At 35.5% G+C, this 13206-nt stretch overlaps 1 protein-coding gene across 2 annotated transcripts in view; it reads left to right on the forward strand.

The window, feature by feature from the left end:
• The first annotated feature begins 295 nt into the window (after positions 1-295).
• LOC134799087 (hypoxia-inducible factor 1-alpha-like) overlaps positions 296-13206 on the forward strand; it is a 143211-nt gene continuing 130300 nt past the window's right edge. Inside the window, exon 1 of one of the 2 annotated variants that reach the window (XM_063771466.1) lies at positions 296-566. In XM_063771466.1, the coding sequence (XP_063627536.1) occupies positions 535-566 (32 nt within the window). In that variant the 5' untranslated portion in view covers positions 296-534. Of the gene's footprint in view, positions 567-11411; positions 11839-13206 lie in introns of those variants that run through there. The other variant, XM_063771464.1, reaches the window with a different exon arrangement.

Below are 13206 nucleotides of genomic sequence, written 5' to 3' on the forward strand. Positions count from 1 at the left end.
AGAACTGTGCCTGCATTTGCTTTCGATTAATAAGTATAATGCTACATGAAATTAACGAATTAAACATTTCATAACATTTTCGTCACTTGTCAAAATGGCTTCTGAACTAAGTTACAGCGACATCTGTTAAAACAAAAAAGAGTTGTATTCAAATCAGTTCGTTCTCGTTGTAGTTTTTGTTTCGTAAATTTGTATTGGCCCGAACAGGCGTAATGTCATAACCCTTTTCTGTATTAGCCAATCAGAAGTTTCGACTCCTTTGGACTGCTAATTGACAACCTGCTTTGTCAAAATTCATCTGAAGCGATCGTGGTGCGTGTCTACTGTGCAAGTTCACAACAACAAAGTGATATTTTTCGTGAAGTGCATTGTAAAATGACATAATTCGTGACAAGTAATAAAAAACTGTGGTGATAAAGTAAACAAATCGGACAAAATAATCGTGCAAAGCGATGTGATACTATCCTTGGCAGTGTTCAAGATTGTGGTCATATCGCCAAGTTTCATAATAGTGTCACTCAGATAGTATTCGAGATGTCTTCTAAGCCGAGTAATCAAAAACGGAGGTAAGGAAAGAACCAGTTCATAGTATGAGAATTTCCTGTGCTGGCCAGCATCGTGGAGGCACTCTAACCTCATAATTCCTTTATCATAACAACTGTCAGTACGTAACTGTGGTAGCAATAAAAACTTTCTCTCTCAAAGAGCTCTTTAAAGGCTGTGTTTACTCGTTTTCTATAGGATAATTAGGATAAATTAATGAAACAGTCATAAATAGTTATATTCTTGTTCCTCTGCAAAATTAAATATCATGTTGTAAAAATAAAGCTACCACTTTGCCAGAAGGTTACCACCATTACTTACAATAGGCAATTATTTGCGTACTTTGTACCTTAAGCTTTTCAAATTCAATTTTGTCATATGAATTAATGAGCGTTCTTCAGGTATGAATCATGTTTGCTGTTACTGCTATACCATATATATATTTTTTTTATTTATCCTGTTTTTTAATCAAGTAGAACAAACTATCTTCAGTTTGGTTTAGAGATAACAGATGTAAGATAAGCTTAATGTTGTTTACACACCTATACATTATTTAAAAAAAAACAAAGGTCTCTAGTTTATTTCATTTGGATTTTAAAAGAATGTACATATTGCTGGCCCAATATTACAGGGTTCTATGTTTCACTTTTATCAAACTGAAATTTGAACATTGTCATAGTGACATTAAGGCGAATTTCAACTATCTTGAAAATGTAACATAGTACCCTGTTATACTGGGCCAGCAATATGTATATTAGACATACCATGTGACTTGGCTGTTTGATCAATGGTGTAATTTCATAGATATAAAATGCTGTACCTCATTGGCCAAATGACAAAATGATTTTTTTTGTTTACATTATTTTTACCCTTACAGCGACACAAAATACAGAAGGTTGTAAGTTTAAACCTCCTTGGTACTTTATATAGTAGAGCAGGGGTCTCCAAACTTTTTAATCTGGGGGCCATATTGCGCCTCAGAAACTTTCGTGCGGGCCACCATTGATATTTCTTCTCCTACTAAGAATGCCTTCATAATGAAATGCGAGAATGTTAAACAGAATATAATTCACTGAGTTTTTGACTGTTTACGTACATACATTAAACCTTTAATTTATTTGCTAACTAAGTGATTCTTACAACAAACAATTTGGAGATGATAATCCGGAAACCTCTTTAACCTAGTCAACGGCTGGTTATTGCCCGTCCAAATAAGCAAGGTCCTACTGTAGTTGTTATGATTTGCAAAGAGGATCAAAGGGTGTGTGGCTATTTTGGATGTTGTCTATTTAAATAAATATTATAGGGACATTATTACACAAATTGACTAAGTCCCACGGTAAGCTCAAGGCGTGTGTTCTGAGTACTCAGATAATGATATATATTATATAATATACAAATACTTAAATATATAGGAAACATCCATGACTCAGGAACATATATCTGTCCTCATCACACAAATAAATGCCCTTACCGGGATTCGAACCCAGGACCATTGGCTTCACAGGCAGGGTCAGACTGGTCGTCAAAATTTAAGGGTTAAGATCCTAATGTAATAGATTAGGTAGTCTAGTTTATTGGTAGGAGAAAGTGGTGTTGATGAATTTTATGCAATTTTGAAAATGGGTCATTCTAAGTTAAGAGGTATTAACAGTGTCCATGATACATATCCATACTTTTCTTAAACAATTTAAATAAATTATGGTAATTTCCCTTAAAAGATTGCATTTCCTCTATATACAGTCAATTTCAATTTATTAATTAATTTAGTTTTGTCACAATTGCACCTCAAACATGCAAATTGTCCCTCCCCTGGCCTGTCCCTTTGCAGGTTTTACAATAAATCAGTAATTTTATCCAGATGTAATTCCCATAAATCCGTTAAATTTTGTCCCCCAAATTCTATGTCTCCTACCCTGGCCATTATGTAGATGTAAAAATATTGGGTTTATGATTTTAATTATTGCGATTTTAATCCCAATAGCAATGCATTTGATTCAACACTAACAACCAACCCTGTGACAGTCATCTTTTCAGTCATTCAGTCATTTTGACCATTGACCTCTTTACTTGACAATGTTGTTTTATGAAAGTGGTATCTCCCCTGGTCAGTTTTATTTCAAAATTATTGATATAAATACTTAATTGTATTTGTATATTTACTATAGTTTATGCATAGATTATATAAATAAATACTTATTTAATTATTTACAATAAATACTTTCACAATTATATCTGATTTGACATGAAAACGTCACTCCCCTGGCGTCTTTCCCCTGGCGCATAATTTTCCAAAATGTACAGTGGAGGTATGAATTCTTGTTTAAATGAATCATTACACTTTAATTTGCTCGAATTTGTAAGACGGCTGGTCAAAATTTCGATTTTGTTTATGTTTTTAAAGAGATCAGGGGAGAGACCCTTCTCTCTTTATTACATAGAAAAAGAACGGTCTCTTCCCTCTTCTGTATTCTAAAATGGTAAAAAATTAAAAATATGACTGATCAGCTTACAAATATACATAAAAGAGTTGTTTCAATAAAAATATTGTATAATTAGATCAAAATTTTAACATTTATGTTGTGCCACTTTTTCATATAAGCGATTACCTCTTAACTTAGAATGACCCATACATGTCTACATTTTAATGATTATATTTCATAGAATATAATAGTAATCATTTATTCAGACATCACATGAATCACATCAATACAAAATAAATAACACTGATAGCAAATTTAAAGAAGAAAGAAATAAAACAAAAATAGAGATATCACGCCGAAATGGCGTGGACTTGTGGAGACAGCATAATACATTGTGGGCAGTGGGAATAAATAAAAGCATGAATATTATTATAAAAGTCGAAGTTTCAAGTGACTTTTCATCACAAATTAGGATAGAAACACTTAATACTATTGCTTGTTATATGTATGGTCATCAAACATATCCATTGGACAATCCAAAGGTGTTTAGGCTTGCTTTTTTGTTAAGGGGCCCACAGATTACCAGTTCACAGGACGATATCAGCCTGCCAGATGTTTGGAACTGTCACCTTTTGCGTTTAACTGACAGGCTGATATCGTCCAGCGAACTGGTAGTAGATGGGCCCCTTTAAAGATGGCGACAAAGTGTAGGACATTATGTACAGATCTACATTGTGGTTTTGAAAAAGTTGAAATATCTCAGATATTTCAGTGAAATAAATAAGAAATAAAGTAAAAAAATAAATAATGAACAAAATTACACTAGGTATTGGAAACTTTCCATTGGCACAGTTAGTAAATAAATACATGTGCTTAATGAACTTAAATTTGACATGCTCAATGCAAATTAGCATTACATCAATTACATGCAGCAGTAAAATAGTTCTAATCACAGGAGATTTCAAGAGCTCTGAAGCTTGAACTTGTATAGCCTCTAGTAACCACCATACAAGAAAAAGTGTCAAACAAAAAAAAAATTTAATATGTTTTATTGATTTGTACAACGGGACTTAATTGCGTATTTGACCCGTTGTACAATTTAATAATGTGTAAAAATCTTGAAAGTTTAAATTAGTGTTTTGAATGTTTTGTTTTATAATCGAAGTTAAACTACATAGAAATAAAATATGTATAATTTACAGATCTCAAGCATCTTACATACATTAACTACTAATGCTTCCTACTAGGCATCAATCAGTATTGAGGTTAAGGGCAACCTTATTTAAATTTGACATACTTTAGTCATACTACAACAACAAATTTTGTTCTGTTATTTGACGACCTGTCTGGTCTAGTGGGTAGTGACCCTGCCTGTGAAGCCGATGGTCCTGGGTTCGAATCTCGGTAAGGGCAGTTATTTGTGCGATGAACACAAATATTTGTTCCTGAGTCATGGGTGTTTTCTATGTATATAAGTATGTATTTGGTATAAGTATGTATATAGTCGCCTAGCACCCATAGTACAAGCTTTGCTTAGTTTGGGGCCATAGTCTAATAAAACATGGTCTTCTCTTCCCAGAGTGACACAAGCCTACGTCACAATAACATTGCCACTTTATATAGCGCTATCGTATATTATCATATAGCGCTGTCGCATGATGACGTAGGCTTGTGTCAGTCACGTGACCACGAAAAGACGGGAAGAGAGTACCAGGCGGAGTATATTATTATACCATGGTTTGGGGCTAAGTTGATCTGTGTAAGATGGCCCCTATTTACCTTTGACCAATTCTTGTTTTGATTGTGTTATTCTAAATCTTCCTTCATCTAAGGATTCTAAGGTATAAGTTGAATCATCGAGAGCGTGGAATTGCATATGTAGTAGTATTGTTTGTTTACAGGCATTCTATATTTGAATTTTCTATTTTCTTGTACTATCAGCATACAACCACTACAAATGCAATTCCATCTTCTCGATAATTCAACTATATCAATACATCATTGAATAAGAACAATTTTAAGACAAATAAGGATGTATTGATAGTAAGTAGGAACAGTAAGAGTAGTCCAAAATGATCTGAAAACGACTTTATTGCTGAGATAATATGAGTGTGCCTGGATCATATTCATCACCTCCGGTTTGCTTCATCTTTTATTGACTTTGTTATACCTACGTTGAAACTTGAAAGCTTTAACTAAATAAGTATCTAGGTGAAACTAATAAAAATACAAAACCTGTGTAACTGTAAAAAAATAAAAAATTCTCGGGATTAAAGTCTCCCAATTAGCATAATACACCGTGTTTTTTTTGATTTCCGTTAATTTCAAGGGTGCATTCCTGAGCTTAAATCAAGTAACTTTCTCAAAGACACCGATGTTCTAATTAAGTCCATTTCGGAGATAATCCATAATTTATTTTTTTCCTATAAGGCCTCTACAAGCGTGTACACTTGCCTTAGGGCCGGCTTACATATTGATTAGTGTTTAGAATGAGTTTATACATTTGCTACTAGACTTAAGTACGATCTCGGTCGATTGATGTACGAATGTACGAAATGACATTGATATGTCACAGATTTCAATTGTTTGGTTGAGTTAAATGTAATGCCCGTGTTACAACAACGCTATATGCTACATTTAATTACTTTTTAAACAAAAAAAAAACAAAAAAGAAAACAAAAAAAAAATTTTTTTTTGAAAATTAACTATGCTATTAAGTTCTTATAAACGTACTTAACTATACCCCGAAGTTAACGGAATTCAATAAAAACACGGTGTATATGTTCATTCTTCTCATCACGTGTCATTGTTATGTTACCTAACTGTACAAATTGTACAATTGTTCGGCCGCCGGAGCTGTTACTTAAATTTGTATCTTATGGCTTAAAAAATAAGATTGTCATTAATTTATTCACTTTCTTTCGTTCGTTCGTCGATTTGCCTCTATCATTCGAATATGCAAGAGTGATAGTGAAGTATATAACGAATATTCGATTTTAGCGGTAGTCCCTTGACTATTATATAGTAGCCGCAATACCAACTGGCGGCTGAGGTCATAATTCCATCTCTTTCACTCTTAGTTAATCTTAACAAGGGTAAAGGAGATAGCATTATGACCTCAGTCGCCAATTGGTATTGCGGTGAGTATATCCCTTAAGAGCTTGATAAAATGATAACTAAATTCCAGGGCGAATTTTTAAGACATGAATTTCGAACGTTTGCAGACAAGGTATTTTTAGAAGCGGAATCTTTCATAGAATAATATCACGGAGCCAATCAGCTGCTCAGAGCGTTACGTAATATTTAAAATAAATTCAACAAACAAGTTATACATTGACGTATCGTGCCGATAACGGGATTGATAGTATTTATCTAACCTGTATTGAACAAAAGAAATCTGAATGCATTTTATTTGATAAGAAATACTTACCTACCTCTACATTTTGTCATAATAAACAAGTAAAAATACAGGTGAAGTGCGAATCGTTCTGCAAAACATATTTTTTCCTTATTATGAAAATGCGCATTTTATAGTTATGATAAAAATATACGCGTCGACTTGAGAACCTCCTCCGTTTTTTTTTCGTCGGTTGAAAAACAACGTGGCTGCGTAGTGTGTTTTTATGTTTTTTTTTTCTAATATGTTACCTACACATTTTAACATATAAAAAGTTTGCATTAGATATCGCTCTAAATAAAACAACGCATATATCAAAAAACTACTCGAGCTAATACTGCACTAACTACTACTCTAAACGTCTAAAAGTTATAAAGGTCTTACGTTAAGATGAAACTCGTATGGATAGATAGACCTACATAGGTACCAATAATGTTATCTACTAATGGCTCTCGCGCCAAATGATGGTCCCTAAGTCCCTATCATCCGGCATATACAGTTCCATATGACAGTTCTTCAAGTCTCTTTTGGTTGAGTTGGGCTTAATTTACAAAAATAATTGATGAAATATGATTTTACCGTATTTTTATTATTTAAATGTTACATTTCAAAATTAATTAATTAATGTGCTAAACTTCCAAAAAATATCTACAAACATTTTACGTGACATCTACTCCAATATAGAAATAAACCACCATTCGACGCGTGAGCTATAACAAACACTCAATAAAATTGATCATCGGTATACCTTATTTCCCGGTAATAGGGTTTACGTATTGTCATTTAACAGTGTAAGCACAATGGTTAGCATTAGAATCGCGCACGCATGTATTTCACGCTTGGTACCGCTGCAAACATCGTGCATTGGCTTCCTAAGATAAGATGTGAAAATAAACAAGTATGTAGAGCAACTCAAGCGGGTAGTATCTGAATTTCTCTCCCACTCTTTAGGTTAACTGTGATGACGATGACAATCGTAGCAGTAGCACATCATACTTATATTAATATGTATGCTAGTTTTAAGGTATTTATCTGTGGGCCAATAGTTGCCTGAAAATAAATATTTTCATTTCATTTAAGGCGCATAAGCGCGATAACTCGTAGCCATGCGAGATGTGTTTCATTGCGGTATTTTTATCGATTATTCAAATTGATTGTATCTCAATAGTCGGTTATTTAAACTTTAAATAACTTTAAATTTTAAAGAAACTTGTATGCGAGTACTTGCACAGTCCGTATTCGAGACAAGACAAAGGCATTTATCTTTTTGTGATACTCTTCAAATTCTCGGTGTGAGAGAATATTTAGGGGGATTTTCTTGTTCATTAATTATCTAACCTGTCATTACGTCGAACTGACGGATCACCTTTTTAGATTATGAATAGCAATGACATTGGTGTACAGATAATATAATCTTATTGGACGGATTTGCGGCCGATATATACCCGGATTTGTAATCACATGGTTGATAATATTGCAGACTGGCCGACGACTGCATGATCGTTGTTTCTTTCTTATTTTGTTTGTCTTCACCATTTTTAGTATCGAATCTGGAATATACTGGTATCAGTTCGCAAAGACCATGTACTTCACAATATATCCTATTCGAAGATCAGCAGTATCGAAATTAATATGGTTTACTTTTTGTCCGAAACTATTTGATTTATTAAAGCAAGATTCCACCAGTGTGCGGCACTGTGCGGCACAAGCATTCAGTACAAAAATGCTTGTGCCGCACACTGGTGGAATCCCGCCTTACGAAAAGAGATGAAATGAAATGATGTAGGAACATCAGCAATCTATTCGTCAAAACACTTACAATAGGACAGTTTTGTCCTTTTGTACATAATTGTCAAAAAAAGATCTGATGGCTATCCACGTATCCTTAACGATATTGGAATTGAATCTAAATTTAAATAACTTTTGATTGCTCGATTATACTTTCAGCAGTTTCCGCTTTTACGCTCTTGAGTTCGTGATTACTTGATTAGTGAGCCGCCGTTGTTTTGCCAGCTGAAAGGGGTCAGGGTCAATCGGCAAATAAAGTTTATCTGTTGGTAGCAGGAATGGAGTAAACAGTACATTTCTGTTATTGTGTCAATACAAATATGGAGCTAAAAATGCTAACGAAAGTTGATATCTATATACATACGAGTATAATAAAGCCGAAGACGGTCGAAAGTCTGTACATGGAAGATATTTGAAAAAAAGTTGGCTGGGGATACTTAGAATCGATAACAGATCACGTTCCAAAAGTTTTTAGAATTTTTGTCTGTTTGTCTGTTTATCTGTTTATCTGTTTGTCTGTTTATTTGAACGCGCATCACGTGAAAACGGCTGAACGGATTTTGATAAAAACTTTACTAATCCGTCGAGAAAATCCCCGGCCAGGTTATAGGCTATACAAATTCAACCCCTAAAAGGGGGGGTAGCCACAACACTCGATTGACTTAAGTTTGCCCCTGAATCTTATGGCGCTACTTAGGAAGGAGGGGCAAACGTTTTTCAAATATGTGCTACCACTATTGAGTACCCTGGTAAACTAACAGATGGCGCTGAATTTAATACGTTGTTGTGACATGAATAAGCCACCGAGGAAAGATTTTGCCAAATTAACTCTAAGTTTAGAAGACACGGATATTAACAAAAATAATTGAATAATTATGTTGATTTAATAAATTAATAATACTTATATCGATAAATTTATTTTTTATACTTTAAATTTATTATACTCTCTTGCAACGTTACTGCTGCAGCACTGTCAATTTTCGTGATAAAATGATGTGACTGATTTCCATACTAAAAGTAAAAATGTACAACTGTCTATCAAATTGCCTATTTATATCGAAAAAATTTCGCGCTCGCTTCGCTCGCGTTTTCCATCAATTCCTAAGATATGGCGACTGCAGCAGCATTACTCTGTTACAACGTTACTGCTGTAGCACTGTCAATTTTCGTGATAAAATGATGTGACTGATTTCCATACTAAAAGTAAAAATGTACAACTCTGTCTATCAAATTGCGTTTTTATATCGAAAAATTTTCGTGCTCGCTTCGCTCGCGTTTTTAATCACTTTCTAAGCTATGGCGACTGCAGCAGTAATACTCTCTTGCAACGTTACTGCTGCAGCACTGTCAATTTTCGTGATAAAATTATGTGACTAATTTCCATACTAAAAGTAAAAATGTACAACTGTCTAACTGTCTATCAAATTGCGTTTTTATATCGAGAAATTTTCGCGCTCGCTTCGCTCGCGTTTTCTATTACTTTCTAAGATATTGCAACTGCAGCAGCATTACTCTGTTGCAACGTTACTGCTGTAGCACTGTCAATTTTCCTGATAAAATGATGTGACTGATTTCCATACTAAAAGTAAAAATGTACAACTCTGTCTATCAAATTGCGTTTTTATATCGAAAAATTTTCGCGCTCGCTTCGCTCGCGTTTTTAATCACTTTCTAAAAATGTACAACTGTCTATCAAATTGCCTATTTATATCGAAAAAATTTCGCGTTCGCTTCGCTCGCGTTTTCTATCTATTTCTAAGCTATGGCGACTGCAGCAGTATTACTCTGTTGCAACGTTACTGCTGCAGCACTGTCAATTTTCGTGATAAAATTATGTGACTGATTTCCATACTAAAAGTCAAAATGTACAACCGTCTATAAAATTGCGTTTTAATATTGAAAAATTTTCGCGAACACAATGAACGTCACTCAATTAACCAAAAAAAATCAATGTAATCTTGATGACCCTAGGGAGAGGGGGCACCATGGTCTAGAAATGCTTAAGGCATCAAAATATCTTAATCCGGCACTGGTCGTTGCGGAGTCAAACGATTTGGGACTCGCATTTTATACGCATTACCATGCATTCCCGAAAAAAATCGAATCATTCCCGAAAGTCTCGCAACGCATTGAGGTTACAAGGGGCACGTGGTCTTCCTCAGGAGTCTGAAGAAGACCACGGTGAGTGACGGTCTAGCCAGGCAGGCCGCTTCGCTTTCGCTCGCGCGCGTGTACCTTAAGGGGCCCACTGATTAACAGTCCGCCGGACGGTATCGGGCTGTCAGTTAGAACAAAATTTTGACAGTTCCGAACAACTGACAGGCCGATACCGTCCGGCGGACTGTTAATCAGTGGGCCCCTTTACGGCTTAGGTACTGTATCGTCCGATATATACCTACTACTCTGTCGTTTAAGTCACGTGTAAAATTTGAATAAGGGCGAAAAAACTATTGACTTTGGGGGTAGTTTTATTTAGTGGTACCTAATTGTAAAATATTTTATCTGGGCTACAGTCCTCTAGCATATCCATCTGTCAACTTTACTTCAAGTTCCGCCTCCAGGGGAGAGGGAGAGAAATTAGGATTAGAAATTAGCCGCTTACTGACACAGACCGAATTCCACGCGGGCGGAGCCGCGGGCACAGCTAGTAATACATATATGCCGAAGATTTTGTCTTTATCGCTAAATTGGTTTCACTAAATTTACTTTGATTAGGCTGCATTGTTTAAACATTTTATAATTTTGATACATAACATCACTAACAATACACATTCCAATTAGAAAAATCTTAGTAGGGAAAATGTGTTTCACAGTCTTTACTTTGTCTGTAGGTATCTCTTATTCATTGTTTTTATTTTCATGCTTATGTTCAACAATTACATTGAAATTGATATTAATATCAAATGTTAAGGAAAATTCTCGGTATTTTTTATCAATTTAAGATTTTATTTGGTGCGTTGAAATTCAGAGTAGCGGCTCGGTTTGCGCCTGATGGATTCCATCAAGTCCGAATAATACTGAAGCGTTATCTTCGCATTTGCGACAAGACTGGCGTTTAATTAAATGTCTCGAACAGCAAATCCCTTTTGAAATAACATATCTTGATAAATGTTGCCTGATATCAGCGCTGGCAAGTCTTGCCAGGGTCGAAATTGATAATGTCTCGTTATCTACTAAGTTTTATATCGAGTTTTTGCTACCATGCTAGTTAAGTTGGTTTGAGATAAGCGCATCTGCCACTATCAGTAGCTCGCGGATTACGTCCGTAGATGGACTTCTTGATGGTGTGTCCTGAAGCGAAACAGGCTTCAAAATGGTAATAAACGGTTACGGGAACAACGTCCCTGTCCAATGCCCAGTCGTGGGCCGCATGGAGGACATTGGATGGAATCTGCAGTGTCCAATGACAGGCCAGTGGTCTAGACAGCCAGTGAATAATGTGCCTTTTAGTGCTAGTGTTTACCGTGAAATCCCTCCAGCGGAGTGCTATCCTGGAAACTATTACGCCCCCAAAGCGCAGTATTTTCCTCCCCAAGTGGTATATCCTCGGCCTGTTCCTCAATACCAGCCTGCTATGCCTAACTTGCCGTGCAACCAGGCGCAACAGTGGGATTATGGAAGTATGTGCTACAACGTGAATGGCCAACCTTGCCAGTACACCAACGTTGTTGACTTGGAAGATTTTATGTGAGTGCTTTACCATGCATTACATTATCTTTGTCTTTTCTATTTTTTCAGTCAGCGGCTTCTTGACCACTATTGATAGTTGTAAATTGTGATTTTATTATCTTGATCAGTGACTGTTGATATTTTATGCAATCACCAGATGCCAATGTCGTTTATTTCGAATAATGCACCACGCGTCTTCGACATGGTATTTAATGTTATGATAACGCCGATATGTCCCAAATAATAGGGTTAATATGATACTTATACAATTTTATTACTATAATTTTTCCCTTAATTCAGAAATGTTGCAATACCATCTCACACGTCTATTACTGAATTACCATTGCTTTGTGTAGCCACATTAATTAGGATTATTAATTTCTTATGCAACGAATCGTCTGCAATTGACGTTGCAGGCGGTGCGCACGATATTTATTTATTCAATTATGTTATTACCATAATTAATAATTAATTAATTATAGATGAATATGGCTATCTTGTGTCGTGACGCTGTCTCAAAAGGACTAAACTTGTTTTATATTCTTTTAATAGGGTTTCTTCAGTTTCTTGGTATGAAGACACTGCTGGGAAGCCCGATTTAAACACTCGAGAGTATGCAGAATTTACCTCGTACCTATTTAAACTTCACACACAGAACATTTAAATTAGATTTTCTGAGCATTGACTCATTAAATTTTTATCTTGGCTATCTTGCGTAGGTCTATACCTAAGGCTACCCTATGGTAGCACTACTCTGATCACCTTAGCTCCTCCACGAACCTAAGAAATGCTTAGAGCTTCGTGTTGGGCGGACGAAGAAATTAGGGTCTCTAATAAGATTAGAGACCCTAATTTCTTCGTCCAGTATACTTCTAAGTTAATCTAAGTATTCATTCTAAATACATGTACCTACCTATCTTTTAGAATGCGTCTACTTAGTCTAGTAATTTCCTCTGCCTCCATGCACGCTCTGAATATAAAGCTCTCCGTTGTATTTGGTTGTGTCTAAATTAAATAGGTCTTAGTAGAGTTTATGTCCTGTTATTATTCTACCTATTTGGTATTAGTTTGTCCGTGTGTAGTGAGGGGTGTTTTAACGAGTTTGAAGTTGAGTTTCAACTGTTTTGGTCCCCAAGATCCTTAACAAGAAATCGTAAAAGGAGATCCATTTAAACTGGTTTGTATGAAGCAATGCTCGTCAAATGATGGGGGGAACGGACGCATTGTCAACCATGCATTTAGTAGTCATGAAATTGAAATGGTTTCGTTTTCAACGTGTTTATGCGATTACAAATAGGCCGCTTTGGATGGCCGCCAGCTTGTCTCGTGTTTTCGTCAGCTGACCAAAACCACGTGAAGGATCATGTAAAACCCGGCTTTTATTTC

This window comes from Cydia splendana, chromosome 18, assembly GCF_910591565.1.
Source record: "Cydia splendana chromosome 18, ilCydSple1.2, whole genome shotgun sequence".
NCBI classification, from domain to species: Eukaryota; Metazoa; Arthropoda; class Insecta; order Lepidoptera; family Tortricidae; genus Cydia; species Cydia splendana.